This window comes from Episyrphus balteatus, chromosome 3 (genome assembly GCF_945859705.1).
Source record: "Episyrphus balteatus chromosome 3, idEpiBalt1.1, whole genome shotgun sequence".
NCBI lineage: Eukaryota > Metazoa > Arthropoda > Insecta > Diptera > Syrphidae > Episyrphus > Episyrphus balteatus.
The window spans coordinates 3193821-3220822 of NC_079136.1; the positions used below are offsets into that span (position 1 = coordinate 3193821).

At 31.3% G+C, this 27002-nt stretch overlaps 1 protein-coding gene across 1 annotated transcript; it reads left to right on the top strand.

The window, feature by feature from the left end:
* The first annotated feature begins 984 nt into the window (after nucleotides 1-984).
* LOC129915789 (dentin sialophosphoprotein) lies at nucleotides 985-25547 on the top strand. The gene is made up of 4 exons (XM_055995465.1): nucleotides 985-1314; nucleotides 13277-15051; nucleotides 24518-25174; nucleotides 25239-25547. The coding sequence occupies exons 1-4, from the start codon at nucleotides 1079-1081 to the stop codon at nucleotides 25412-25414; spliced, it is 2844 nt and encodes a 947-aa protein (XP_055851440.1). The 5' UTR covers nucleotides 985-1078; the 3' UTR covers nucleotides 25415-25547.
* The last annotated feature ends 1455 nt before the right edge of the window (nucleotides 25548-27002 follow it).

A 27002-nucleotide genomic window follows, 5' to 3' on the forward strand; every position in this document is an offset into this window, starting at 1 on the left:
AAAAATTTTCGATAATTTGTATGGGAGCTAAAATTTAGCGAGAGCAGCGTACCAGGCTTAAATAGCCTTTTCACACCAAGCCAAAAACGCGGTTTTTGCGAAAAAACCCAAAAACCTATATCAAAAACACATATTTTTCCATACATTTTTCATAAACCACAAGTTTTCGTAAAACACAAGTTTTTGATTAAACTCGCCAAAAACCTGAAAATGAAAACATTCAACTCCAAACGAAATAACCAAACAAACCTTTTGAAGAATTCAGCACAAATTCAGCAGACAAAAAAATGATAACAGACAAAAAAAAAGAACTGACAGAATCAGTTGTTTTACAAATGCAGTTTGTTGATTTTTGCAACTGGTAAGAAATATTTTTGTATTCATTAACAAAATATTCTTTATAATTAATCAAATTTCTTTTCATTAATTATAGAAAATGGCAGAGCAGACAAAAAAATGTCCAAACGGTTTTCTGGGAGTTGAGTTTTTCTATTTCATCAAAAATCTCTTCTCATCTTTACTAATTTAGCTATCTAGGTGCTACTTCGAAGTCGTTTTTTTCCTTGTATTTGGTGTCTCAAAGAGGAAGAAGCTTTGCAAAACTTTTATATATGTATTCCTCTGTTTTATGCTGATGAATTAAAATTATTTATTTAAATTGTCAGAGTTCCTTTTATTTGATCAATTTTGTGAGCTCAAGCTGATTTAAGCAACACAAATTAAATCCCATCGAAAACTTGATATTTGGATGTCAAAATATTTTAAACGTCAAACAAAAACCTGTAAGCTTTTAGTGTGAACGCTTTTCAGGTTATTGAAAACTTTTTGTCATATACCGCGTTTTTGGGTTTGGTGTGAAAAGGCTATTAACGAAATTAAAAACAAATTTTTTAAATTCATACTAGTGTGTTCAACCCCTTAAATAAGTAATTCGGAGTCAGACTCCGAAAATGCATTCCCGTCTGTCATCTGTCATTTCTGGTTTTCGAATATTTTTTATTTTTATTTCGTCGAAAAAGCAAAACCAACATCATAAAAATTTTCCTCAAAATAATAAAAAGTAAAACAAATTGGAAAAATGCACGTAAATTTGGATCCACTTTTGGTGGACAAAATCGCCAATGAAGTTAAATCCCAAGGTGTCTTTGATCAATTTCGCAAAGATTCAATGGCCGATGTGGATACAAAACCTGCCTACCAAAATCTTCGTCAGCGCGTCGAAAATACTGTGAATAAATTTTTGTCCGCTCAAATGTGGACACCAGAAATGAATAAAAATCAACTTCGTGAGAGATTACGAAAACATATAACAGAGTAAGATTTGTTTCTATTCTAAGAGTATTTTGGTTTATTAAAATAATAATAATGGTGATTAACAATAACATCGTTCTTATTTTTTTCAACAATAGTTCTGGTGAAGCTAATTCAATTTTAAAGTTCAAGTGACCTCAACTCCAAATTAATATAGCGTTTCGCTCAGGTACGACAGTGGGCTCATCAGTTAGATCTGTCGTACCTGGGCGAAACGTTTTGGAGTTGAGGTCACTTGAACTTTATAATTGAATTATATTCAATCGCTCCACTTAAAATAAAAATAATTTTAATAATTTTTTATAATTTTTGTTATTTTTCTTCGTTATTGTTCTGTTGAAACTTTCTGATACTCGGTTTTGCTGAAGTGATAACAGATTGGTAGGTTCAACTTGAATCTCCATCTTCTTGTACCACAAGTTCTGGTCTCTCGAGCAATATTCTCTCCCTTGGTCAATGGTAAGCTTAGAGATTGAATGTCCAAAGATTGATTTCGTCATGACTTCGTATTCTTTCATTACTTCAAAGTCGTCAGCTTTTCACTTGATAACATAAACCATAGGGAAATGCGTATAGTCATCAATGAAAGATACAAAATATCTAGATCCATTCCACTTAACTTTATCAATGAGTCCACACACATCGGAGTGAATTCTTTCTAACACTCGAGATGCTCTGTTTCGTGTGCCATTGAAGGGGTCACAACTATGTTTTCCCTCTAAACAAATCGCTGGCTGAGAATTATAGGGTTGTATGTCAACTCACCTTAGTTTTGAGAAAATCGATCTCAAAGTTTTTTAATGCTGGTTTTCGGATAAAATAGTTACATAGCAGTTAAGTATTGATGCAATCTTATAAAGGACCCTAAAAAAATCTTAAAACCATGAAAAAAAACATTAATTTCACCAGAAAAAAGGATTCTATGAGCATTTTTTAAAAATGACATAGAACCTTTTTATGAAAAAGTTTGTACAAAAATTTGAAAAAGGTTCTATGTTCAACATAGAACTTTATAGTTATAAAGAGCTTACATGTAATAAATGGATTTTATATGAAAAAAAACTAACTAACTTCATCGTGAAATAGGCTTTGATTTAATTTAATTTTATTTAAGTTTTGCACAAAACAGTCAAATTCTATTTTTAATAACAGAAAGAAATACCACAAATCACGTTGTTGCATTTATAGAAAACAACAATTCCTGCTTTTGTGAACGTACACAGAAAAAAGACACGCTAAAAACAATTAGAATTTGTATTAAATCAATCGGATTTTGGCATGCTTTTTTGCCAAAAAGACAGTCGTCTTAAAACAGTCATCTACGGTGCAAAATGTATGCCAAAAAAAATTAAAAGTTTGTTTAATATTTTAACCCTTAAACCACTGACATTAAAAAATAAGAAATTTTTTTGTAGGAATTTTGATTCTAATATGATTTTAGGCTGAAAAATACGAATATGAAGTCCGTTTATCCAAAAAATGTCACCTGGAAGCGCCAGGTGGAAAAAACGGAAGACCGTCTGTAGACGGTCTTAGTGGTTAACTACTAAGAAAATATGACAATTAACAAATGATTCAAATCCAAAATAAATGTTTTATTCATTTCAAAATCACAAATTATTTTCTAAGAAATGTTATAAAAAGCTCTTTAATTTCGAAAAAAAACACTAATGCGTATTGCATTTGGTACAAAATGTGTGTTTTGGACATTTTATACAATGTACAAATTTTTTTCGTTCCCCATCTTACCCCAGATCACCTTTCTTTACAAGTTAAAACTTGTCGTTGAACGATATAATATTTTGTGAATTTGCTCAAACTTGTTTTTTGATAAACAGTCAGATATAAGCCGAAACCCATATTCGCTCCAATGCTTCGATGTTGCAATAAGGAAAAATCGACATACTAATCAAAACTCAAATATACCTTCGGAGTCCGTGTTTGGCAACCTAGAATTTTGTTTAGACTTTTTTTTATATCATCCCGATTTGTTACGAGGGATATCAAATCTATTAGACCGTAACGGTGGAGAAATATGAGAAAAACTTAAAAGATGTTTTTTTTTTTATTTCAGGCGGAAAATCAGCTTTCCCCCTAAACGTAACTTCATTCCTCCATTGAAGCGACCAGCTGATGTCATACATAATTGAAAAGCTTGAACCTTCTTCTTTGTCTTAACCGGCGTTGCCACATCTTGTTGCTACTCTTGCACATGCATATTTTCTTATGTGTGCAAAACTAACCAGCTCCATTGAAGCCACCAGCTGATGGCATAGTTGAAGGTCCTGAAGCTTCTTCAGTAGTTAACGGGGACGGAGTCCTTTTTCGGCTCAAACAGAGTTGCCACATCTGGTTGTTGCTCTGATAAAGTTAGCTCGATTAGATCTTCATCGTGTGTAACTTTTTTTTCCAACTCCTCTTGACACTTGTGGTAATGCGTCAATCAAATTCAAGCTAAGGTTGCTCACATTCTAAGACAAATTAACAGCACAAATGACGAAGTGTCTTTGAGCTGCAAGCATTCATGAATAAATGCTGTCTTCAGGTGGAAGCTCATCACAACTATAGTCCAAATCTCCAATGTATTTTTTGAAAACCTTGTTATAATCTTCGGATTCACATCTGCAATTTCTTCGTCATTGAAGGCAGATAGATTTACTTTTTTACACCTATCACAAGCCTTGTTTCTATCACTCCGACGAGACATTATTATTTTACTAAAAAAAAAAGCATAAAAACTTTTGATTCTGGTAAACAAAACAAAATAACACTGACAAAATAACTAAGAACCAATAAGACTTTGGTGGATAATTTTGGACAATTTTTCATTTCTTAGCCACTAAGACCGTCTACAGACGGTCTTCACAAAAATTCGATTTTCACAAAAATTTTGTGTTTTACAAATCAAATAAAAAACAATATAGGAAAATATTATACTTCATTATTTACCAAAAAATTCCTGTGTTGATTGAACAATTGGAAAATATTTTTTTTAATAATTCAATTTTACCAAATTTTCCAAATAATTTTTACACCTTTTCGCATCAAATTCTTGATAGAATTGATTATATCTATAGAACTATTCTACCCATATGCTTCAAACTGGTACTGTTGTATAGGTAAATTCAATCTGCATAAAACTTCTTTGGAGGTGGGAGCGGAAAAATTATTCAGTTATAAGACAATTGGATTTAAGCGAAGACCATCTGTAGACGGTCTTAGGGGTTTAAGGGTTAATTTTAGTACATAAAATTATTAAAAAAATCATTTCAATCTTAGTAGGTATCCACACTTAAATTCTTTTTTAAAAGTAAATTCTTGTTAAAATGAAGTTCACTTTGATTTTAGTAAAGTTTAAACAAATTTTACTTATTTTTATTAGAAATCTTATTAATTTAAGAAGATTGGATTTTAGAGGAGTATCATCTTGGTTCTAAGTGCCTCTTCTTTGTCTCCATGTATAACGTAAGTAAATTTGCTTCAAGTTAAAAAAAAAGTTTTATTCGATGAAACTATTAATAGAAATAAAATAATATAATTGTAAAGATGAATAACGAAGAGTTCACTTCGGTTAGTAGAGTAAAATCTTGACTTAAAAAAAAAAAAACTCAATTTTTCAACTAAATACAACTAAAAATTAGTTAATTTTTTGTTTAATATTTTTGTTTTTTGGGTACTAAGGTGAAAGCTGAATCTCGTTTGCTTTATCCTAGTATATCTTGCCATCGGATTTAGGTTTGTCCGAAGGTACTTTTTAGGTACTTTTTGAGTTTTGACTTCTTTTGTTTTAAGTTAAGGAATCTAAGTATTTCTTTAACTTTTGGTTTATTAATACGAACTATGAAATTCCCAACGTCGATTATGAAAAAAAAGTTTTCAAAAAATCACTTCCAATTCTTGGCACACAAAAAACATTACTCTAATTTAATTATGATGTAAGAATATCTAGGTTAGGTAACCCGAAAGAATTATTGCAAAAGTTACAGTTGGATAGTACATATTTTGGTTTAAAGAGTACAGAACGAGATACAAAAATTGTTTGCTGTTTAGCAAAAGCCCTAGAGTGAAATCCGCTAACTTGATAGTCGATAGTTTATAGTCAAAAACGACGAATTATGGAGCAAAATCGTCGTTTTTGACTGTCAACTATTGACTATCAAGTTAGCCGATTCCACACCTGTTGTTCAATACCCGCAAAAACATCAAAAGATCTTTTATTTTTACTTAAATTAAAAAAAATATAATTTCCATAAGATTTCATTTTGAAAAATTTGGGTAAAAAAGTTCTATGTAACTTAAATCAATGTATTTTTTTGTTTGAAAAAAAAATCAGTAAAAGGGTTCTATGTTGCAATTTGAATAACATAGAACCTTATTATATTAATACATTTATGTGAAATCATGAAAGTTGTATGTCTTTTTTACCTGTACCGTCGCCAATAATTTTTTTCTATTTTTTTTTTTTTTTAATTTTATCTTAAAGCCGTTGAAATTACGAAAATTTTGGTGTATAAAACTCATTTTTTGTATTTTGTATGAAATACACCCTTATAATTCTCAACCAGCGAAATATCACAGAAATTAATGCCATCAGCGGAAGTCGTATTGAGTCTTTTGCTATTTCTTTTAAGGCTCCTTGTCCAACATATCCCAAACGAATATGCCATAATTTTGTATCAACAGTCTTGCATTAAGTTGTTAAATCTCAAAATCAACTTCATACAAACTACCATTTAGATATCCTTTGGCAATGAGAAGTTCATTTTTAATGATTTTGGCTACATCGCACAGTGGGACGACCCATAGCAATAAATAAAAAAATCGAATATTATTGCGGTACTTTTGAGTGATTGGTATGTCATCCCAAATATATTTAGGTTCTAACTGCATCAAAATTATTTGCGTAGTGCAAAAGTTATAGAGTGCTACCCATTGTCTAGTTTAATTTTTTTTTTTGTGGTGAAAAATCATGTTGTAATTTGTCTTACTCCCAAAATTTTTTGTGCGGTAAAAAATTAATTTAATAATGGATAATAACACTCATCAAGGTATATAAATTAATATTTAACTATAGAAATTTTTTTGTTTTATTGAGTTTTGTTTTTATTAGTGATTTTCCAAGTGTTGGTGTTGGTGTTGGTGTTGACTTTGAGTAAGATTTTCTTTTTTACACCTAAAAGACTCTCTGGGGTTTTTATGGTTTTATACTCAGGAAAGTGTCCTCTACAGGAATCAAGAAAAAAATCTTGCCCCAATTTGCCCCAAGTACTTATAATCGCGTTATTTAGGTTCGACCCCCTATATCAAAAATGGCAAAAATTTAAAAACTTGGCTGGATAGTGCGAAAACAGACGATTTGATCGGTTTCTGTTTGAAAATTCAACAACTTCTTGGCTTAGAGAAGTCAACAGGAGATGTAGAAGCTCAAATACAAGAAGTAACTAAATTTTATTGCCTCAAAGTCAAGTAGAAGATGGAGCAGTCTTCTAGAAGACTCAATCGGTTCATTAGCGCTAACGAATAATGGCTGAATTCTAATCTGAATATAACTAAAGCTATACATGATTGCGTAAGTGATAACATCAATTTAAAACAAATAAATGCTCTTTAAACCAATATTATTTATAACATTTTAACATTTTTTTCAAAAATGATGGGATCAAATTGTATAAAAATGCAAAAATTTTTAGCAGTTGTCAAATTTCCAGTCAAAAAGTTCACATATATCAAATTATGATCGAGATATATACCAATATTCATCAAAAAATTATATAGATCTCAGTTTTCCCCTAGAATTTAACCCGGACGACTTAAGTTATACCTCCGAAATCGACAATGAATAAAAAGTTTTGTTTCTTTATTTTGTTATTTTCTTATTTGTTTGAATATTCAAATTATAGTGTTTTATTATCTATACTCTTATTAGTTCTATATCCCAAACGAATATGCCATAATTTTGTATCAACAGTCTTGCATTAAGTTGTTAAATCTCAAAATCAACTTCATACAAACTACCATTTAGATATCCTTTGGCAATGAGAAGTTCATTTTTAATGATTTTGGCTACATCGCACAGTGGGACGACCCATAGCAATAAATAAAAAAATCGAATATTATTGCGGTACTTTTGAGTGATTGGTATGTCATCCCAAATATATTTAGGTTCTAACTGCATCAAAATTATTTGCGTAGTGCAAAAGTTATAGAGTGCTACCCATTGTCTAGTTTAATTTTTTTTTTTGTGGTGAAAAATCATGTTGTAATTTGTCTTACTCCCAAAATTTTTTGTGCGGTAAAAAATTAATTTAATAATGGATAATAACACTCATCAAGGTATATAAATTAATATTTAACTATAGAAATTTTTTTGTTTTATTGAGTTTTGTTTTTATTAGTGATTTTCCAAGTGTTGGTGTTGGTGTTGGTGTTGACTTTGAGTAAGATTTTCTTTTTTACACCTAAAAGACTCTCTGGGGTTTTTATGGTTTTATACTCAGGAAAGTGTCCTCTACAGGAATCAAGAAAAAAATCTTGCCCCAATTTGCCCCAAGTACTTATAATCGCGTTATTTAGGTTCGACCCCCTATATCAAAAATGGCAAAAATTTAAAAACTTGGCTGGATAGTGCGAAAACAGACGATTTGATCGGTTTCTGTTTGAAAATTCAACAACTTCTTGGCTTAGAGAAGTCAACAGGAGATGTAGAAGCTCAAATACAAGAAGTAACTAAATTTTATTGCCTCAAAGTCAAGTAGAAGATGGAGCAGTCTTCTAGAAGACTCAATCGGTTCATTAGCGCTAACGAATAATGGCTGAATTCTAATCTGAATATAACTAAAGCTATACATGATTGCGTAAGTGATAACATCAATTTAAAACAAATAAATGCTCTTTAAACCAATATTATTTATAACATTTTAACATTTTTTTCAAAAATGATGGGATCAAATTGTATAAAAATGCAAAAATTTTTAGCAGTTGTCAAATTTCCAGTCAAAAAGTTCACATATATCAAATTATGATCGAGATATATACCAATATTCATCAAAAAATTATATAGATCTCAGTTTTCCCCTAGAATTTAACCCGGACGACTTAAGTTATACCTCCGAAATCGACAATGAATAAAAAGTTTTGTTTCTTTATTTTGTTATTTTCTTATTTGTTTGAATATTCAAATTATAGTGTTTTATTATCTATACTCTTATTAGTTCTATTTTACATAAATTAAAATTATTTAAAAGAAAAGAAAAAATAATAATAAAAAGAAAATCCTAAAAAAAGAGTTCGCTGCTCAACTCTTTTAATTAAATAAAAAATGAATTTACTGGCTAAAACGTTTCCATTTATCTGGTTTTCATGTTTAATTTATAGATTTAGGTGTAAATAGACGTCTTAATGCAACTTTGCGTAGTTTCAGTCACTAAAACACAAGATATTAGAAATGCCGATTTTTCCATACATTCGTCCCACTGTGCATCGTTGGCAAATTGGACATCAACACCAAGACTTATCAATTTTTCGAACGGAAAGTAAATTATTCCCGTGTTACTTCTTCCCAGAGCCACAGCCAGGGATGGACAATGCCCTGAGTTAAATTTCAAATGACCTTAAAACTCCCATACCTTGAAAAATGCCCTATCACCAGAAATGCCTTACCTTCAAAAATGTCCTACGTTCAAAACTACTCTTATAAAAATGCCGTTCCTTCAAAAAAGCTCAAATTTTAAAAAATCCCTGCTTTAATGCTCTACCTTCAACTTATGAAAATGTCCTACTTTCTCTGGCTCTGGCTTTTAAAATGCCCTTAATTCAAAAAGGCCACACTTATAAAAATTTTCAAAATTGGTGCAGCTTTAAAAATTCCCTTCCTCAAAAATGCACTACCATCAAATTTAATATTTATAAAAATATTCTACCTTCAAAAATGACAATGGATTCTAGTTCTAAAGGCAGTCAGATTGCAATTTTTTTTAATGAAAAACAAAAAAAATTATATAAGCAAGTACTTGATTTTTAAATGATAATTTCTGATTTTTAAAGGTTTCAAGAGAATTATTTTTTCCTAGATACCATTTGAATTCTCTTCTGTAGATTTTGTCGTTTCTTGCCATAATGTAATAATTATTACATTTTGGACAAAAATTGTTGTTTTGTTTTTCATAAAAAATAAAATGCACAACTTTGTCGCACGTACTTACTCTTTGAGTTCACTTTTATATGCCCGGATGGCAAAATGATAAAAAGGGCCTGCTGCCGCTGCTTGCTCCACGAAAATTAAAATACACAAAACTTTTTTGAAAATTTTATTAAAAAATGGAATAACTTTCTATAAGCAATGAGTTTTAGATCTATAAACAAAAAAATTCAATTAAAATAATCCAATATTAAATATTATAAAAAACAAGGATTTCGACTAATTGTATTGAGTTTATGAGATTTGTTCTTTCCTTATTTTAAAAACTTTTTTTATTTCTATAAGTTCTGAATTTTAGTTCAGATTGTTTGCATTCATTCAGAGTTAAATTCAGAGTTTTTTGGAGCCGGAAACATTCACTCTCATTTTCTTTATAAAAAAACATGTTTCAGATATCCAACAGGATATCCTTTTATTTATTTTTGGGTGTCCTGTGTCGAAAAGCTCACAAAAAGATCGCCTCCGCAGTCTACTAATGATTTTGGAATTGAAATAATTTTAATTTGTATTTGGAATTCACAAAATCCATCCATAGTTGTACAGACAGGACCCGAAGCCTAATACGGCTAGCCAACCATGCATTACGCGAAAAACCATATAATTTGTATCTATTCTGTTTCTGTTGATTCAAGTCCTTAAGATAGATACTTTAGGTGAAAAACGGAGTGCACATATTAGGTATCTGTTCCATGGATCATGTTTCAATTTAACGTTGGGCCTTGACATATGTGGGGGGTCTCGGGGCACTGCCCCGACTGCCCCAAGGGTATGTACATTGTACAATTTATACCCCAAACCTTTTCACTAATAATACAAATCTAATACAAATAAAAACATAGCTTTCAAATAGTCCAATTTAGGGCCTGCACTTGTTAAACGGGCCCTTCTTCGTGAAACTACTTTTTAATGTTTGAAATATTTATTTTGACTTGTTTTTTAAATGATATTTATTTATTTTAATTTTGTAACTGTAGGATAGCTGGGTTACATGGTCAGTCCGACCCTGATCATAAGAACCATCTCTATATAAATTTTAAAAAATTGTTCTGGTTGATATTCGAAAAGAGAGAAGCAGATAAAATTTTTATTCAATTAAAAAATTTTTTTTGCTTTTTCACTTTTTTTAGGAAAACTATATATGCAGTTTGTTGCAATTTGAATATTACATGTACAAAGTTTACAAAGTTTAATCAAAATCGTAAGAGCCGTTTTTGAGGAAATTGCAATAACTTAAAAAAATATGTAAGCTTTCAAAGCGAGATATAAAAAAAAAAAACAAAAAAAAAAACTTTTCAGAATTCTAAAAAAATCATCTATACCAAATTTGAAGAAAATCCTTTCACCCGTTTAGGCTGTGGAAATGTGTACATATGAGCGCATAGACAGACGGACGGAATTACGAGACCCACTCTTTCGGACTTCTCCATCATCTTAATGTTGGTTTTGATTAAAACCTCAAAACTTTTTTAAATGATTACCAATGCCTTACCTGATATTTTGATCAGACATACCTCTTTTTGAGTTCTTACTGGGCTTTTAATCATGTCCTGATTCAGAATTTCGACAACTTCTCGCTTAGTGCCCTTGCTTGTTGCACTTGAAACATTTGCCTTGAAATTTGAAGCGTTTCTTAAAAATCTCTGTCATTCAACTTTGCTTCTTTTAAAAGCAGTCTGTCTTTGGTAATTTGAAACGTTAAATCATTGCCACTTGGATTTTGTAAAGCAGTAACCAACGAATTAAATTTTTCAGGAAGGGTAAGAAAAAACTGAGCTAGGAGATCACTTTTCTTTTAATGATGCTCCCGATATCTTATGCTGCCTTGCCAAATTTTCAAAATCAGTGATGTGCTTTGCGATTGAATCACTATCTTTCATTTCGAGCTACAACAATTGCTTCCTGAGCTGAACCTGATTCACCACAGAATTTCTTGCAAAAAGGCAAGAAGGCTTTTCCACATCTTTTTAGCTGTAGTCTTCTCACGAATGTAGTTCAAAAAATCATTATAAACAAACGCTAAAATTCGTTCTTTAGCTTTCCTGTCTCTTTTTAAAAAATCTTCATATCCTTCATCAATTGCTTTAACGACATTGGTCAAAACATCTCCTAGATTAAGCTGGTCAAGATGGGTCTTGACCCTGAACTGCCAATTATAAACTATTAGAGTTTATAATCCAGTCAAATAAGGGTTTAACCTCGGAATGAATGTTAGTAGAATTTTTTTTTGCTCAATATCTTCCTTTTGCCATTCTATAACATATCTCAAAAGTCTAGAAAAATCTCATGTCCGCTTGTCGCGATTTCAAGGTCAAATCGCGAAATGGAGATTTTCAAAATTAGCAAAAATAGGCTATGGTATTATATACACATATGATACATGATTTCAAGGTATTTTTTAATGTTGATTCCAAAAAATCTAAAATCAAGACAATCTGACGTCTCTGGAAAAAGTTATACCTGTTTTTCATCTGTCAACTCATATTATTATAACAGTTGCAAACTTACTGCCGAAAAACCCTTAAAAGTTATGGTAGATGAACCAAATTTTGCATGAAGATTTTAGAATCCATCATTATTAAAAATCAAAACAATCCATTACAAAAAATATATATAACTACGAAATAATGGCATTTTTTTGATGGAGGGGCAAATTTTAGGATATGCACTAAAGAAGATTCTTGTTCATCTTAGGAATAAGTGCTAATAGGCTAATTTTTTCATTTTAATCTTTGTTTGGATGTTCTTTAACTACCCTCAAAAATCTAAAAAAATCTCATGTCCGCAAGTCCTAATTTTCTTGGTTTGAAAATAAGGTGCAGATTTTAAAAAATTAATAAGAAAAGTTTAAATTTTTATATGTATACCAACATAAGCGACATGATTTAAAGGTATTTTTTAACACTTATTCCAACAAAACTCACAAACAAGTCAACCTGACCATCCCTGAAAAGTAATGCACTTTATTCATGTTGATCTGACACAAATATCTGAAGTGTAGTTTTTCAATTTTTTTAAAATCTGCACCTTATTTTCAAACCAAGAAAATTAGGACTTGCGGACATGAGATTTTTTTAGATTTTTGAGGGTAGCTAAAGAACATCCAAACAAAGATTAAAATGAAAAAAATAGCCTATTAGCACTTATTCCTAAGATGAACAAGAATCTTCTTTAGTGCATATCCTAAAATTTGCCCCTCCATCAAAAAAATGCCATTATTTCGTAGGTATATATATTTTTTGTAATGGATTGTTTTGATTTTTAATAATGATGGATTCTAAAATCTTCATGCAAAATTTGGTTCATCTACCATAACTTTAAAGGGTTTTTCGGCAGTAAGTTTGCAACTGTTATAATAATATGAGTTGACAGATGAAAAACAGGTATAACTTTTTCCAGAGACGTCAGATTGTCTTGATTTTAGATTTTTTGGAATCAACGTTAAAAAATACCTTGAAATCATGTATCATATGTGTATATAATACCATAGCCTATTTTTGCTAATTTTGAAAATCTCCATTTCGCGATTTGACCTTGAAATCGCGACAAGCGGACATGCGATTTTTCTAGACTTTTGAGATATGTTATAGAATGGCAAAAGGAAGATATTGAGCAAAAAAAAATTCTACTAACATTCATTCCGAGATTTACCCCTTTTTTCTCCTTATTTTACTGTATTATTATTGCTTTATTTAAATAATAATAATGATGATAAACAATTAATAGTTTCTTATCGATTCATTGTCAAATACAAACAAAATTTCTTTCCAGAGCTGGCTTCCTAGATGTTGGCGTTGAACGCATAGTCGATCAAGTAGTCAATCCCAAAATAGCTACAGTCTTTCAACCAAAAATCGAAGACATCGCCTACAAGTATCTAGGAATACCAAAACCACAACCAACAGTTGTTGTCACTTCTTCCGATGTTCCACCTCTGAATGGAATCTTGAAGGTTGAGACGGACTTACTTCCAACAGATTTGGAACAGGTAAGTCCTGATTCTGATAAATGTACAATGAAATCCGATTCGAAAGATGAAATGGAAACCGATGACAAAATTGATGACTTTGAATCTCCCGCCTTTGAGCCAATTGAGAATAGTAATTTTGACAAAGACAAATTCGAGTCTAAAGTTGAACCCAAGCCGGAAGAAGTGAAGGAAGTCAAACCTGAAGTGGTGACTCCTCTGACAACTGAGCCACATTCATTTGCATTCAACAAAAGGTATCAATCGCAAGTCAAGGATGAAAGTTCATCCGAAGACTGGGATGCCGATGAAAACAATAAAACACCTCCTCCGGAACCACCACAACAAGTGAAGACTGAGGAAGTCACTGCTTGTGATGAATCGCCAGGCGATGCCACACAAGAGTCCCAGTTGTCTCAAGTTTCAAGCGATAGTCGTCTGTCGATTGTCACAAATGGAAACACCCAAGATGAACAATCAACAGCTTGTGAAATCAAAGAAGAGAACAACGTGAATATATCCGAAGAGGCACAGATGCCAAAGTTCAATGAGAACTCGAACTCTTGCTCTGATCAGAAACCTTCAGAGCCACTTCACTTTGACATAAAAAAAGATGAAATAAAATTCGAAGGAACCGAACGCAAAACCGAGCCTCCAAGTGAGGATACATCGCCGAATATTAGCGATGAACATCGGGTAGATAGTTCGATGGAGAACAAGACCATTGATACATCTGAGACGAGTGATATTCCCCTGCCGTCGCATGAATTTTCATTTGAAAAGGATTCTGATTTCAAATTTTCCAAAATCGAAGTTAAAGTTGATTTGGAAGAGGCTACCAAAACCACTTCCTTAGATGACTCTGCTGACAGAGAGTTGCACATAATTGAAAAATCAGAAATGTCTCAGTGTTCTATGTCGCAAAACTCCTTGAAATCTCCGATGGTTAAGCCAAAGTCACCATCGGCGACTTCGTCTCCACTTCATTCGCATCAAAAATCATCAAGTCATCGTGATAAGGAACACTCATCATCACGACACAAAAAATACTCCAAGGATAGACGATCTGACAGAGACAAAGATAAATACAGTAGTAGCAGTCATAAGCTACCATCGTCATCCTCCTCGAGACATCATTCATCCAAATCGTCGAGTAGTCAGAGAACACCGTCAGATCATCATCACCATCATCATCGTAGTAGCAGCAGTTCGGTGCATAAATCAAAGAGTTCGTCATCACGATATAGCAAATCTTCACGAAGTCATCATGATTCGAAGGAATCACGTCGTAGTCGTGATCGTAGCAAGTCAAGGTCAAGATCGGATAAAACAAGAGATAAGTCGTCGAAGGATAAATCTGATCGTGATCGCAGTAAAATTACAGTTGACGATCATTATTCATCTAAGCACAAGTGGCGCAAGTCGACAGATTCTAATGATGAGGACAGCAGTCAAGAGGGATCACAACCGCGTGGTCCTAAAGAGAGTAGTAATTCACAGGATAATGGAACGAATGGTACGCATAACAACAGCAACACATCGTCGGGAACGTCAAGTGCGAATAATCCAAATGGAAAAGGTAAATATGATTTTGTTATATGAATTCTATTTTATAACCATTTTACAGTGTAACCTAAGGGTTACAGGTAATTGTAACCTTGCAAGATTGATATCAGCCTTAATCAATTACTATCTCCACTAATACGGTCCCTGATAAACTGTCCCCAATTTGACACATAAGTTGTTTTTAAATTTTTGGAGCATTGTTCATGTTGAACTCTGTCAAAAGTCTTAACGAAATCTGTGTACAGAATATGCACTTGCTTTCTATTTTCCATAGATCTTAAACAGAATAGTGAAAATGGACACAAGTTAGTTAAAGTTGAGCGACCACTAACAAACCCATGTTTATTTGGCGATATGAATTCATTGACTAAAAAAAAATTAGCCTCTGGGCAACCAACTTTTCAAATAACTTTGGCACCTCAGAGAGTTTTGACATTGGTCTGTAACTTTTAATCAAGTATTTTAGGCCACTTTTAAAAATTTAATTCACATAAGATATTTTCCAATCACTATTTTAGCTATAAAGTCTCAAAAACTAATTTATATATATTTTTCAGTAGTATTTTGCTTTTTTTTTTTATCCAAATCAGGAATCGAAATGGAATTATTTCAAACGTGTTTTTGACTTGTTAATACTCAAATATTTCAAAAACGTGACGTGGCAGTGAAATTTGGACTTCACATCAAAAACATCTTTAAATCAAAATTTGTAATAAGAGAAAAAAATACGTAGATCATATACATTAGATTAGATTTATTACAAAAAGTCCATAATAAGAATAAACCATTAGATTAGATTTTAGATTCTTTATTCTGAATAAATTTACAAGCTATAGAAAAGTTCACTTACTTAAGTAAATAGTTATTTAATATATAAGAAAAAGAATAGTTAGTGACATTTTTTCTAGGCATCTACAGCAGCTTTTACTTAGATATCTTGAAAAAAAAAGAATGTCTAACTGAAGCAAAATACTCATTAAGCTCATTTGCAAGGGAAATTGGATCTGTAATACAATCATTTTCATTTATTATTTCTAAAGATCCATCCTGATTTACTTCATTTTGATTAACAATGATGTTGACTACTTTCCATTCTTGCTTGATGCTCTCCTGAGCTTTTCTTAATTTGTTATGATAGTAACTATCTTTACCAGCTCAAACTTTCTTACTTATTTTCTGACACATCTATGCAAAAGGCATAACAGCATAAGTCGACTTATATCGAAATTGAGTTTTACACAATCGGGTGGACAATAATCGAATCTGTCTGCCATATTTATTTCGTATTTTTATCTTAACCGGTTTATAAATTACAGGCAAAAGAAAAATGGTGTATGTATTGATTCGTAATAGCAAGTCCAACATTCAAAACGCTCTCCTGAAAAAGTTGTAACAACTGACTTATATCGTTTTTCCTTTTTGCCACAGATATGAATGTAACGAGTTTTTTAATTTGAGTTTAATGGATGTTTATATAATTTTGTAAGTTTCCTCCTCAGCATATTAATCATCCCAGAGAGCAGAAAGGAAATCATGGTTTAGTTTATTATAATCAATTTTTGTCACTTCATATGGGATAAAACCAATATTTGTACTTTTCTGAGCCTTCAAAGAAGTAAACAAAATTATTTTCATACAATGGTCAGAAATTTGAAGGTCAACATTTATACCAAAAAACATTAATCTGATGAAATTGTTTAGTTTTGTGAAGTCGGCCTTATTAAAATTTTTCTTAACGCAAGTAAAAGTTTCACATTAAAATCATAAAATTAAAAATTTACATAAACTACTTTATAATAAATGTGTTATTATTTTACCAAAAATCTGATTCATATAGACAGTATTTAATATCATTATTACAAAAAAAAATTTAATGTTCTATCTTATACATGTATATTTTTTAGCTTTGATCTGCATCTTTCCTTCACAAATTCTTTAATTTGAACCCCAATTGGCCAATTCGCTGGATTTAGTGCATCTGCGAAAGCATGTTCCGGTATTGCGAGTTTGAAATTAATAAAAGGCATCTTAGAGATGTCGGCATTATTTCTAATCAATGCTTTACACTGAAGGACATTTGCCGGTAAATTTAGTACACTAGCTGCATACGACTTGATGTGGTTTTCGCTTACACGTATGTCGAAACGAGAAAGATGCAGGTAACGAAGTTTGAGAACTGATGATAAGCTTGTGTCAGCAGAAGTTAGACTTGCTGTACCAAACACTTCCGTAGTTTGTCGAACTTTTCGATTTTTTTCCTTTACCCGTTCACTTTCAGACATGAAGATTTTTAAAATAACATCGTCGATAATTTTGTTAGCTTCTTCTTTAATTTGACTTTGTTTTTTTAATGCAGTTGGAAAAATAATCATGTTTGTATTGTTTACTTCAGTTTTATGAGCGATTTCAGGTTCCAAAGCATATTGTTGTTGTGATGACGTAGCTTCAGTTTCAATATTTGAAGGATTTATGCTTTGATGAGAGCTTTCTATTTCATTTTGGGATTGTTGTTGTAATTTAGATAATTCCAAATCGATAGGTAAAATAAGTGGCAATTTGGATGTTTCATTTATTTTATTTGTTGTAGTGATATCACTATTTAGGTCAGTTTGTATAGAAATACTTTTTTTATTTTTAGGTTTGTAAATAGGGTCATTCAAAACCTCAGACAATTTAGATTTAATTTCTGCAACGTCTGATTTTAGTTGAACCATTATGGAAAGCAAGGAACCACTGCTGATAATGCAGTTAGTACAGCGCCACAACAAATTGCGATCTGCTATAAGGGCTTCAGCAGATTCTTCGCAAATGTGAGCACACTTTTTGTGAAAAATTGCACCACAGAAACCTTCACACTTGATAAAGTGACCTCGAAGAATTCTAAATCCGCAAACTGTGCAAATATTCATTCTTAATATTTAAATAAATAACCAGATAATTTTATGAAAATTGTTTAAGAACGTACAAAATTAGGGAGCGCTATAAAAACACGTCTGACTCCGAGAACGAAAGCTTTCTTTTTGTGAAAGCTTTTCGCTCTCGGAGTTAAAATGCGTCTGAATAGACAAAAAATTATTATGTTGAGAAGGCTCATACCTCTGTACTTGGCACAATTTAGAGAGTATACCTTTTTGTAAATGTAAATTTCCCCAACGTGAACAATTTTTTTTTTGACAAGCTGGAAAAAAATACGGACCACTTTCTATGCATATTACATATGTCCCACCCTAGCAAGTAAGAGAGCATTCTCTCTGTTGAGCGATGGAAAAAATAATAGAAGCAAGTAGCTCTCTAATAGCTTCTTAAATTTTTGTATGTATATTTACATGCAAAGATAAAATTTAAGTATGTACAATAGAGTGACCGCAAGAAATCGATTTTCGAAATTTGGTCGGGGGAACCCCATAAAATGTTAAGCCTTTGCAGATTTTTAGATAGCCTAAATTTCAGCTCGATTGGATAAGTTTAAATGGTGCCGACACTCGCTCAAAGTATCAAAAATCTCTGCTTTTTCTCTGTTTTGCGAAGAAAATTAGCTCTAGCTCCCAAACAGATGGGGTCATTTTCACTTTTTATATATTAAATTAAAGGTAGTGTTTTTATACATAATTCAGATACTTAGTTTGTTAAGGCTTACTTAAAAAAAAACTATATTGTGTTCAATTTAAATTTTCAGTACTGACCTCAAAAAAGAGTTGAGGTGCAAACTCTGTTAACAATGAAACTTTCTATGTTATAGATTGATGTAAGGTTTTTGATCGAAATGCTTCTTGTATAATTTTGATGATAAAAGAAGCACTAGGGCAGAATCCAATTGATTTTATAGTTTCAAAATCAGTCTTATTTACAAGAAGAACATTTTTTATTTGAAATGCTAGAACAATGAGGAGTTTCACGTGGTGTAAAAGTAATAAACCAGTTCATAGTTCTTCCATAAACTGTGATTATATCGTTTCTAAGAAAAACTTACTATTCATCGACATTAGCTATGTTTTTTTTTGGCATTGATATCCGTATCCGCAGTTGGATTCAAACATAATGAACAATAATATAATGAAGAACTAAGCTGACATAAGTTGAGTTTTGCCTCTAATTCTCCTGTATTCTGGGTTATTACATCAAGTGTTTGGTGCTTATTAACATTTTTTTACTAATATCCTCGCTTTATTTTTTAGAATCTGTTTTGGACCATAATTTTGAAACCTCTTTGACTACCTTGCAAAAGGAGGAGGTTCTCAATACGTAAGTTTTTTTTTTTTTTTTTTCTTGAATGTAAGGCTGATTTTGAAATTTCAAAGTTAATTTAACTGTGCCCTGATGCTTGTATTGTAGTTAAAATTATACGAGAAACATTTCGATCAAATACCATACATCACCTTATAACATAGAAAGTTTCATGGTTAACAGAGTTTGCACCTCAACTCTTTTTTGAGGTCAGTACTGAAAATTTAAATTGAACACAATATAGTTTTTTTTTTAAGTAAGCCTTAACAAACTAAGTATCTGAATTATGTATAAAAACACTACCTTTCATTTAATATATAAAAAGTGAAAATGACCCCATCTGTTTGGTACTAGCTCCCTATTTCTAGAGATTTTTGATACTTTGAGCGAGTGTCGGCACCATTTAGACTTATCCAATCGAGCTGAAATTTAGGCTATCTAAAAATCTGCAAAGGCTTAACATTTTATGGGGTTCCCACGAAAAAAATTCGACAAAAAATTTTTTCTATGGGAGTTGCGGTCACTCTAATGTACAATTACACTGGTCAACAAGGTTTTTGCCACAAGAACCAAAATATACTTTTCTAGTAGTTTTTGGGGTACTGAATCCAAATCTGAAGTCAGAAAAATTTGATTGGCCTTCGTTTTTGAAATATTACCGTTAGAAAATGTCAAAAAACGTAATTTTGGCTGTTTTCAAGGTTATGTTTTTATGTGGAGTAATTCATTATAAACAAATTTGTAACGGTGCCTATAAGAACTAGTTTTCTTCTTTCAAAAAATGTTTAAATCTTTCCGATATCTCTTTTATTGCCCGAGATATTTAAAATTTAAGTAGCGGTCTTTGAATCAAAAACAACACTGGCCAACCAAATTAAACTTTTTTTTGCGACAAGAATCAAAATATACTTTTCTAAAGGTTTTTGGGTTGCTGAACTCGAATCCACAATCAGAAAAATTCTATTAGCCTTCGTTCTTGAAATATTACCGTTATAAAGTGCAAAAAAAGGGTTTTTTTTATAACGGTTATATTTCAAGAACGAAGGCTAATAGAATTTTTCTGATTGCGGATATGAGCTCAGCAACTCGAAAACCTTCAGAAAAGTATATTTTGGTTCTTGTGGCAAAAATTCTGTGGCCAGTGACTTAAACTTTAGATTAAGTTTAGTTTCTCTGTGGCTTATTAAATTAAACTTAAGATATCTCGAGCAATAAAAGAGATATCGGGAAAATTTAAACAGTTTTTGAAAGAAGAATATCGGTTCTTATAATAACCGTTACAAATTTGTTTATAATGAATTACCCCACATAAAAACATAACCTCGAAAACAGCCAAAATTACGTTTTTTAGCATTATATAACGGTAATATTTCAAAAACGGAGGCCAATCAAATTTTTCTGACTTTAGATTCAGATTCAGCACCCCAAAAACTACTAGAAAAGTATATTTTGGTTCTTGTGGCAAAAAAAAAGTTAAATTTTGTTGACCAGTGTTATCAAATGTAACATTTTATAAAAATATAGCCTTAAATCTTCTTTTTCCAAAAACTAAAAACATCAACACATTTAAGCTTGAAAAAATAATTGAACTCATCTAAGATATTAAAAGAGATGCGGTCCACAAAAGTTCTGTCCGTAATGATTGATGTAGAATTGCGTTTTGCGAAAACTAAACTTATCTTTCATGACCCACTAATTTACTAGTAAGACAGGCTAGATTAAAGAAATTCGTTTCAGTCGTTATCTAGAATTTTCATCAACCTTATAGGACCAAACTATATCACCAACGTTGAAGTCACCTAACACACATGGAAACTGGTCAATTGTTAATAAAATAAAAGAACATTTTATGAATTACAACAGAACATTTTATTGATTACAATTTAATAAGGAATATAAACATTTTTAAAGTTATATATGTATTTTGAGCTTGAGTTGATTTCGTACGCAAATGAATATTCTAACAAATTGTTAACTCTTTCCCCAATACGTTTATATTTGACATGTATTTAAGTTAAGCATATAGACAGAGAAAGTGATGATGAAGAAGCATAATGTTAGGTTTGTTCTGCCTTCCCAGCAGAAAAAACTTAGTTTAATTATTTAATTTTTTAATTTGAACCCCAATGGGCCAAATCGCTGGATTTAGTGCATCTGCTAAAGCATGGTCCGGTACTCCGAGTTTGAAATTAATAAAATGCTTCTTTTTATTTTTAATCAATGCATAACACTGAAGTACATTTTCTGGTAAATTTAGCATACTAGCTGCATACGACTTGATGTGGTTTTGGGTTACACTTATGTCGAAACGAGAAAGATGCAGGTAGCGAAGTTTGGGAACTGATGATAAGCTTGTGTCAGTAGAAGTATGACTTTCTGTACCAAACACTTCCGTAGTTTGTCGAACTTTTCGATTTTTTTCCTTTACCCGTTCACTTTCAGACATGAAGATTTTTAAAATAATATCGTCGATAATTTTGTTAGCTTCTTCTTTAATTTGACTTTGTTTTTTTAATGCAGTTGGAAAAATAATCATGTTTGTATTGTTTACTTCAGTTTTATGAGCAATCTTAGCAGATTGTTGTCGTGATGACTCAGCAGCAGTATCAATATTTGAAGGATTTGTGCTTTGATGAGGGCTTTCTGTTTCCTTTTCGGGTTTTTGTTGTAATTGAGATAGTTCCAAATCGATAGGTAAAATAAGTGGCAATTTGGATGTTTCATTTATTTTATTTGTTGTAATGATATCACTATTTAAGTCAGTTTGTATAGAAATACTGTTTTTATTTCTAGGTTTGTAAATAGGATCATTTAAAAACTCAGAGAATTTAGATTTAATTTCTGCAACGTCTGATTTTAGTTGAACCATTATGGAAAGCAAAGAACCACTGCTGACAATGCAGTTAGTACAACGCCACAATAAATTGCGATCTGCAATGAGGGCTTTAGCAGATTCTTCGCAAATCTGAGAACACTTTTTGTGAAAAGTTGCACCACAGAAACCTTCACATTTGATAAAGTGACCTCGAAGAATTCCAAATCCGCAAACTATGCAGTTAACCATTCTTAATATTTAAATAAATAACAAGATAATTTTAAGAAAATTGTTTAAGAACGTACAAAATTGGGGAGCGGTATAAAAACACGTCTGACTCCGACAACGAAAGCTTTCTTTTTGTGAAAGCTTTTCGCTCTCGGAGTTAAAATACGTCTGAATAGATAAAAATTTATGATGTTGAGAAGGCTTATACCTCTTTACTTGGCACAATTCAGAGAGTATACCTTTTTGTAAATGGAAATTTCTCCAACATTAACCTTTTTTTGTCATCGGGCTATCATGAGTCACGCTATATCTAAAAAAATCTGGCTCACCTAGATAAATACATCCAAGAAAAATAAATTCCTCTCCAGGCCCAGAAAAGTCATAGACAGGATTGTTATGGTGTGAACATGACATAGGTCGATAGGAGAACATGCGGCAAAGCCGATTATAAGCCACAATACTTAAAATTCGTTGTTGTTGGACCAGCTGGAAAAAAATACGGTCCACTTTCTATTCCTATGTTAACTACTTGAAAACGACTGCAACGATTTTGTTTAAACTTTGCAGACTTAATATTCAAAGCAATTGTAATAAAACTGCATTTAGTATTTCTAAAAAAGTCCAATAGCAAAAAAAGTTTTTCATTTAACAAAATTTTGCCCTAAATGTCGGCTCTTCCCAAACACCAACAAAATTTCTTTAAAATTTATACAGAACCCGCTCTTAAAATCTACAAGTAAACTAACATAAAAGTTTTAGTCCTGCAAGAGTTAGTACGTGCGACCCAGTCATGCATTTTCTTTATATTAAGGCTCATTTAGTTAAATTATCCAAGCCCATTTGAAGGTTTAGTCACTATTGCTTGGTACTTTCAAAAATAATTTGTAGTCATCAGCATAATCAGCAAGACATTGGCTAAAATTGATATGGTTAAAAATGCCATCAATGCATATAATAAACAGCAATGGACCAAGATGGCTGCCCTTTGGAACTCCTGAAGAACAACTAATGGGGCTTTAAGTAGGCTTAGTCTGTTGAAGTAGGCTTGAGTGAATACCGAATATTTCAAGTTTACGAATCATTATTTTTGATTAAGCTTTCAAAAGGTTTAGGAATTGCAGATAACTTGCATATTCCCCTGTAGTTTGCAATGTTGTTTTTTAATCCGATTAAAAAATTGATATCAAGTAAGATGATTTCCATTCATCCAAGAATATTCCAGTACACAAGGAAAATAATGCAAAGAAATGTAAAGGGAATTTGAACATCTTTTTAATATAAACCGCAGAAATGGCGTCAGCACCAGGTTTTGCATTCGATTTAAGATTTTGCAGACTAAATGGAGATGAAAACGTCGATAAAGTTTCATTCCATGTATCCTATATGCATATACTTTAGGTTGGTTATTTATTCAGTCTAGCTAGTTGGCACAAATACATAAATCATCTGGATTTGTATAATGTATACCGAATTTGATTCTTTTCAAATCTAAAATATGCCATAAAAGTGTCGCTCTAATACGTACATAAGTATGAGAGCGCTCATTCCTAAGATCCTAAGTGATACCTCTGAGAAAATGTTTGCTTTTCTCAATTCACCAACACTGTTACATTTTGGTTTCCGACGCCGATCAATATCGAAAACAATTAAACTCAATTTTGCAGCACTTTTGACTTACGTATGTATTCTCTTTTTGAGCAATATGGGAGAGCAAATCTTTTGCTCATGTTGAAAAATGTTAAATTCTACGCATGTGTTAGAAAAATCGCATCTGCAAATTAATTTTACTGCAAAAAAGAAATAGTTGACAAAGATACTTAAACGATTAAGTTCATTGGAGACTGAAGAAAAGTTATTAATATCCTCACTAACATTCATTATAAACTATCTAAATCAATCATATCATAAATCGAAAACCATTAAAAAAACATCTCACTAAAATTAAATTAAATCTATGGTGTTTATAAATCTTATAAAAACAATTTTCCAGCTATTTATAGCAGCATGCATCATAGAATTATGTTTCGAAATATACTGGGCCTTATTGTTTTTGCTTCATTATTTTGTTTGTTATAAATTTTTTGGTTTTCGAAGAATGCGTTAGGAGGTATACAATATACATACCTCGGCACTCTCCAAGGAAACAAAATTAAAACTTAGCATCTCGACCTTTTTGTTCGCAATAAAACTGATTATATTATTATTTTCTTAGCTGGAGGCATTGTTGCAGACACAACTACAATATCCAATTTATCTGGTCAGAAAATTGTAATTTTGGATAATTTGCTGAAAAGTCCAGAGACAAATTTCATCGAAATTGGTAATGCATGTGTTCAAGTAAACTCAAACAAAAATCAAAAAACAATAACAACACCAACAACAACGATGGTCCCTAAAAACGATGAAGAGTTTTTGTTTTATTTTGAAAATGAATCAAAAACCAAAGACGATGTCGAAACTCGCATAAATATCCTCACAATTATGATGGAGAATTTCCGAAAACTCTTAAAATCAAGTTTGGGAAATTCACGTGAGCCTTCGACAACCGAATCGGAATCGGGAGGTAATGCTAGCCATGGAACAGAGACCAATTCGGTTGGTGATCGACAAAATTCTTTGTCACCTGTTGCTGAGGGTAATGTTAGTGTGAAAAATTCCATGGAAAGTCCCAATGAACAGGCCACCCTTACAAGTGCAACACTCACAATTGATTGCATACAATATGATGGACCTTCAATTTCGCATTGTTTGACCAAACGTTTCAAATTTGACGAAAATTCCAACAACAAGGTTTCACCAACATCATCGGAATTGAGTGTTAATTCGAAAGAAAATGATTTTTTGGATAAAAACTTACAAAGCGATAGCGGTAATTAGAACTTTCAATATAAATTTTTCAATAATTATATAAATAAACACTTTTAATCTTATAGATTCTTTGGGTTCACGAGATGCTGGTAAATCTGAAATGAATAAGGTTATAAGCGCTGTTGTTAAACGCAAGGCAATTGTTAATCGAAATCAACGATATTCAAGTGAAGATTTGTATAAGCCTCGTCCGATATTGAGTCAACGATCTAGGAGAAGAGGATTGGATGCAGTTATCTGAATTTATATTGATGACCATTAATTAATTATAGAATTATTAGAATTTTAAGTAAATGGTGTTTTTGGATTCATGCACTCTCATATAATAAAGAAGAATTTTAATTTGTTCACCAAATAAATTAAATATTAACTTACACACATAGTTTTATGGATTTTGAGAACAAATAATGGTGCAACCAGTGGTGGATATGAAACTCAAATTTTAAATTTATCTCTCAACTGTTACTAAACAAAAGCATAAGAAAATGTAAAATGTTATTATAAAATTTTACATGAAAAGGTCATCTCAACTTCAACATTGTAGCTATGGTTACTTTCTTCTTACGGTTCTTCCGTTATATTTTTTTATCTAAACTTGATACAAGATTGCCTAGTTTTTCTTAAGTTAAGCCTAGTGACTTCAAATATCTTCTTAAAATAGGTTCGTACCTTCAAAAATACCATAAAAAAATAGTTTGCTTTCTCAAAAGTGTTGTACACTCGGGCGTATGCGTACTTTTTTATTTGTTTTTCTTAAATCTCAAAAAATTGTTTGTCACGCTCTATCGTAACATGATTTTGCCATTGGGTAAATAAAAAAGTAAATCTCATATGAACCATGGAATATAATACATATTATGTTTATTATATGTTTATTTACGGTCAAAGTTCAACTGTCAGAAGAAAAGCCACACATGATTTTTGTGTGCAAGCCACCCTTGCAGAAAGATAAAAAAAAGCATCAATCAAAATAAAACAGGTGATCACGACAATTCTAATAATGATATCATTTTGTCACATCACAACTCAATTCCGTTATTTACTGGAGGATTGCAAGTTAAATTATGTAGCTCAACTGCAAGTTTGTTGAAATGTTTTGACTTAAAAACTTCTTAAGTATCGTTGTGATTTAAAACACGATCAAACAAAAATAAATTGCACGACTGGGGTCGCACGTACTTGCTCTTATGCTTAAAGTAACTATAATTTTAAAGCTTTTTATTCAAGAAATTTAAAATTTGATATTTTGAAGAAATTTCATAAGTAGTATAAAAAAATTAAATCTGTTTTTATAATTAATTAAACTCCGTTTTAAATTAACTTAAAATAAAAAACAAATATGCCATTTTATTTCTCGTATAAAAAGGTATTTTTAGAAAAAAATTTTCGAAAATTGTAGGAGCCGTTTTTTAAAAAAATAATTTTTTGTATATAAAAATTTTTTAACATTTTTCAAAAAAAAAGTTGGTATGCCATTGTGAAGAAATAATTAATTTACACATAAAAATTAAATTTCAAAATTTTTCATTGATCCGTTTTCAAAAAATTGATTTTTCAAAAAAAAATTTTGAAATATTTTTTAAAAAACCAAAAATGCGTTTTTTGAAAATTTTCTAAAATTTTAATATTATCTTTACTTACACACTTTTGTATAAAAATTTTCATTTAAATCGGGTTAATGTTGTACGAGATATTCAGAAACGAAAAAAACCGTTCTATGACAGGTACCGTTAATAACGGTACAAAAAATATTTTTTTTATTTAAAAAGTTGGCCCTTATGTGTAGTACTACACACAAAAATTTTAATCAAAATCGTTAGAGCCGTTTT

Coding starts and splice junctions, on each gene's coding strand:
- LOC129915789 (XM_055995465.1), top strand. CDS start 1,079: ATGCACGTAAATTTGGATCCACTTTTGGTGGACAAAATCGCCAATGAA. Junction 15,052..24,517: donor GAATAATCCAAATGGAAAAG/GTAAATATGATT, acceptor TTATTTTCTTAG/CTGGAGGCATTGTTGCAGAC. Junction 25,175..25,238: donor AAACTTACAAAGCGATAGCG/GTAATTAGAACT, acceptor TTAATCTTATAG/ATTCTTTGGGTTCACGAGAT.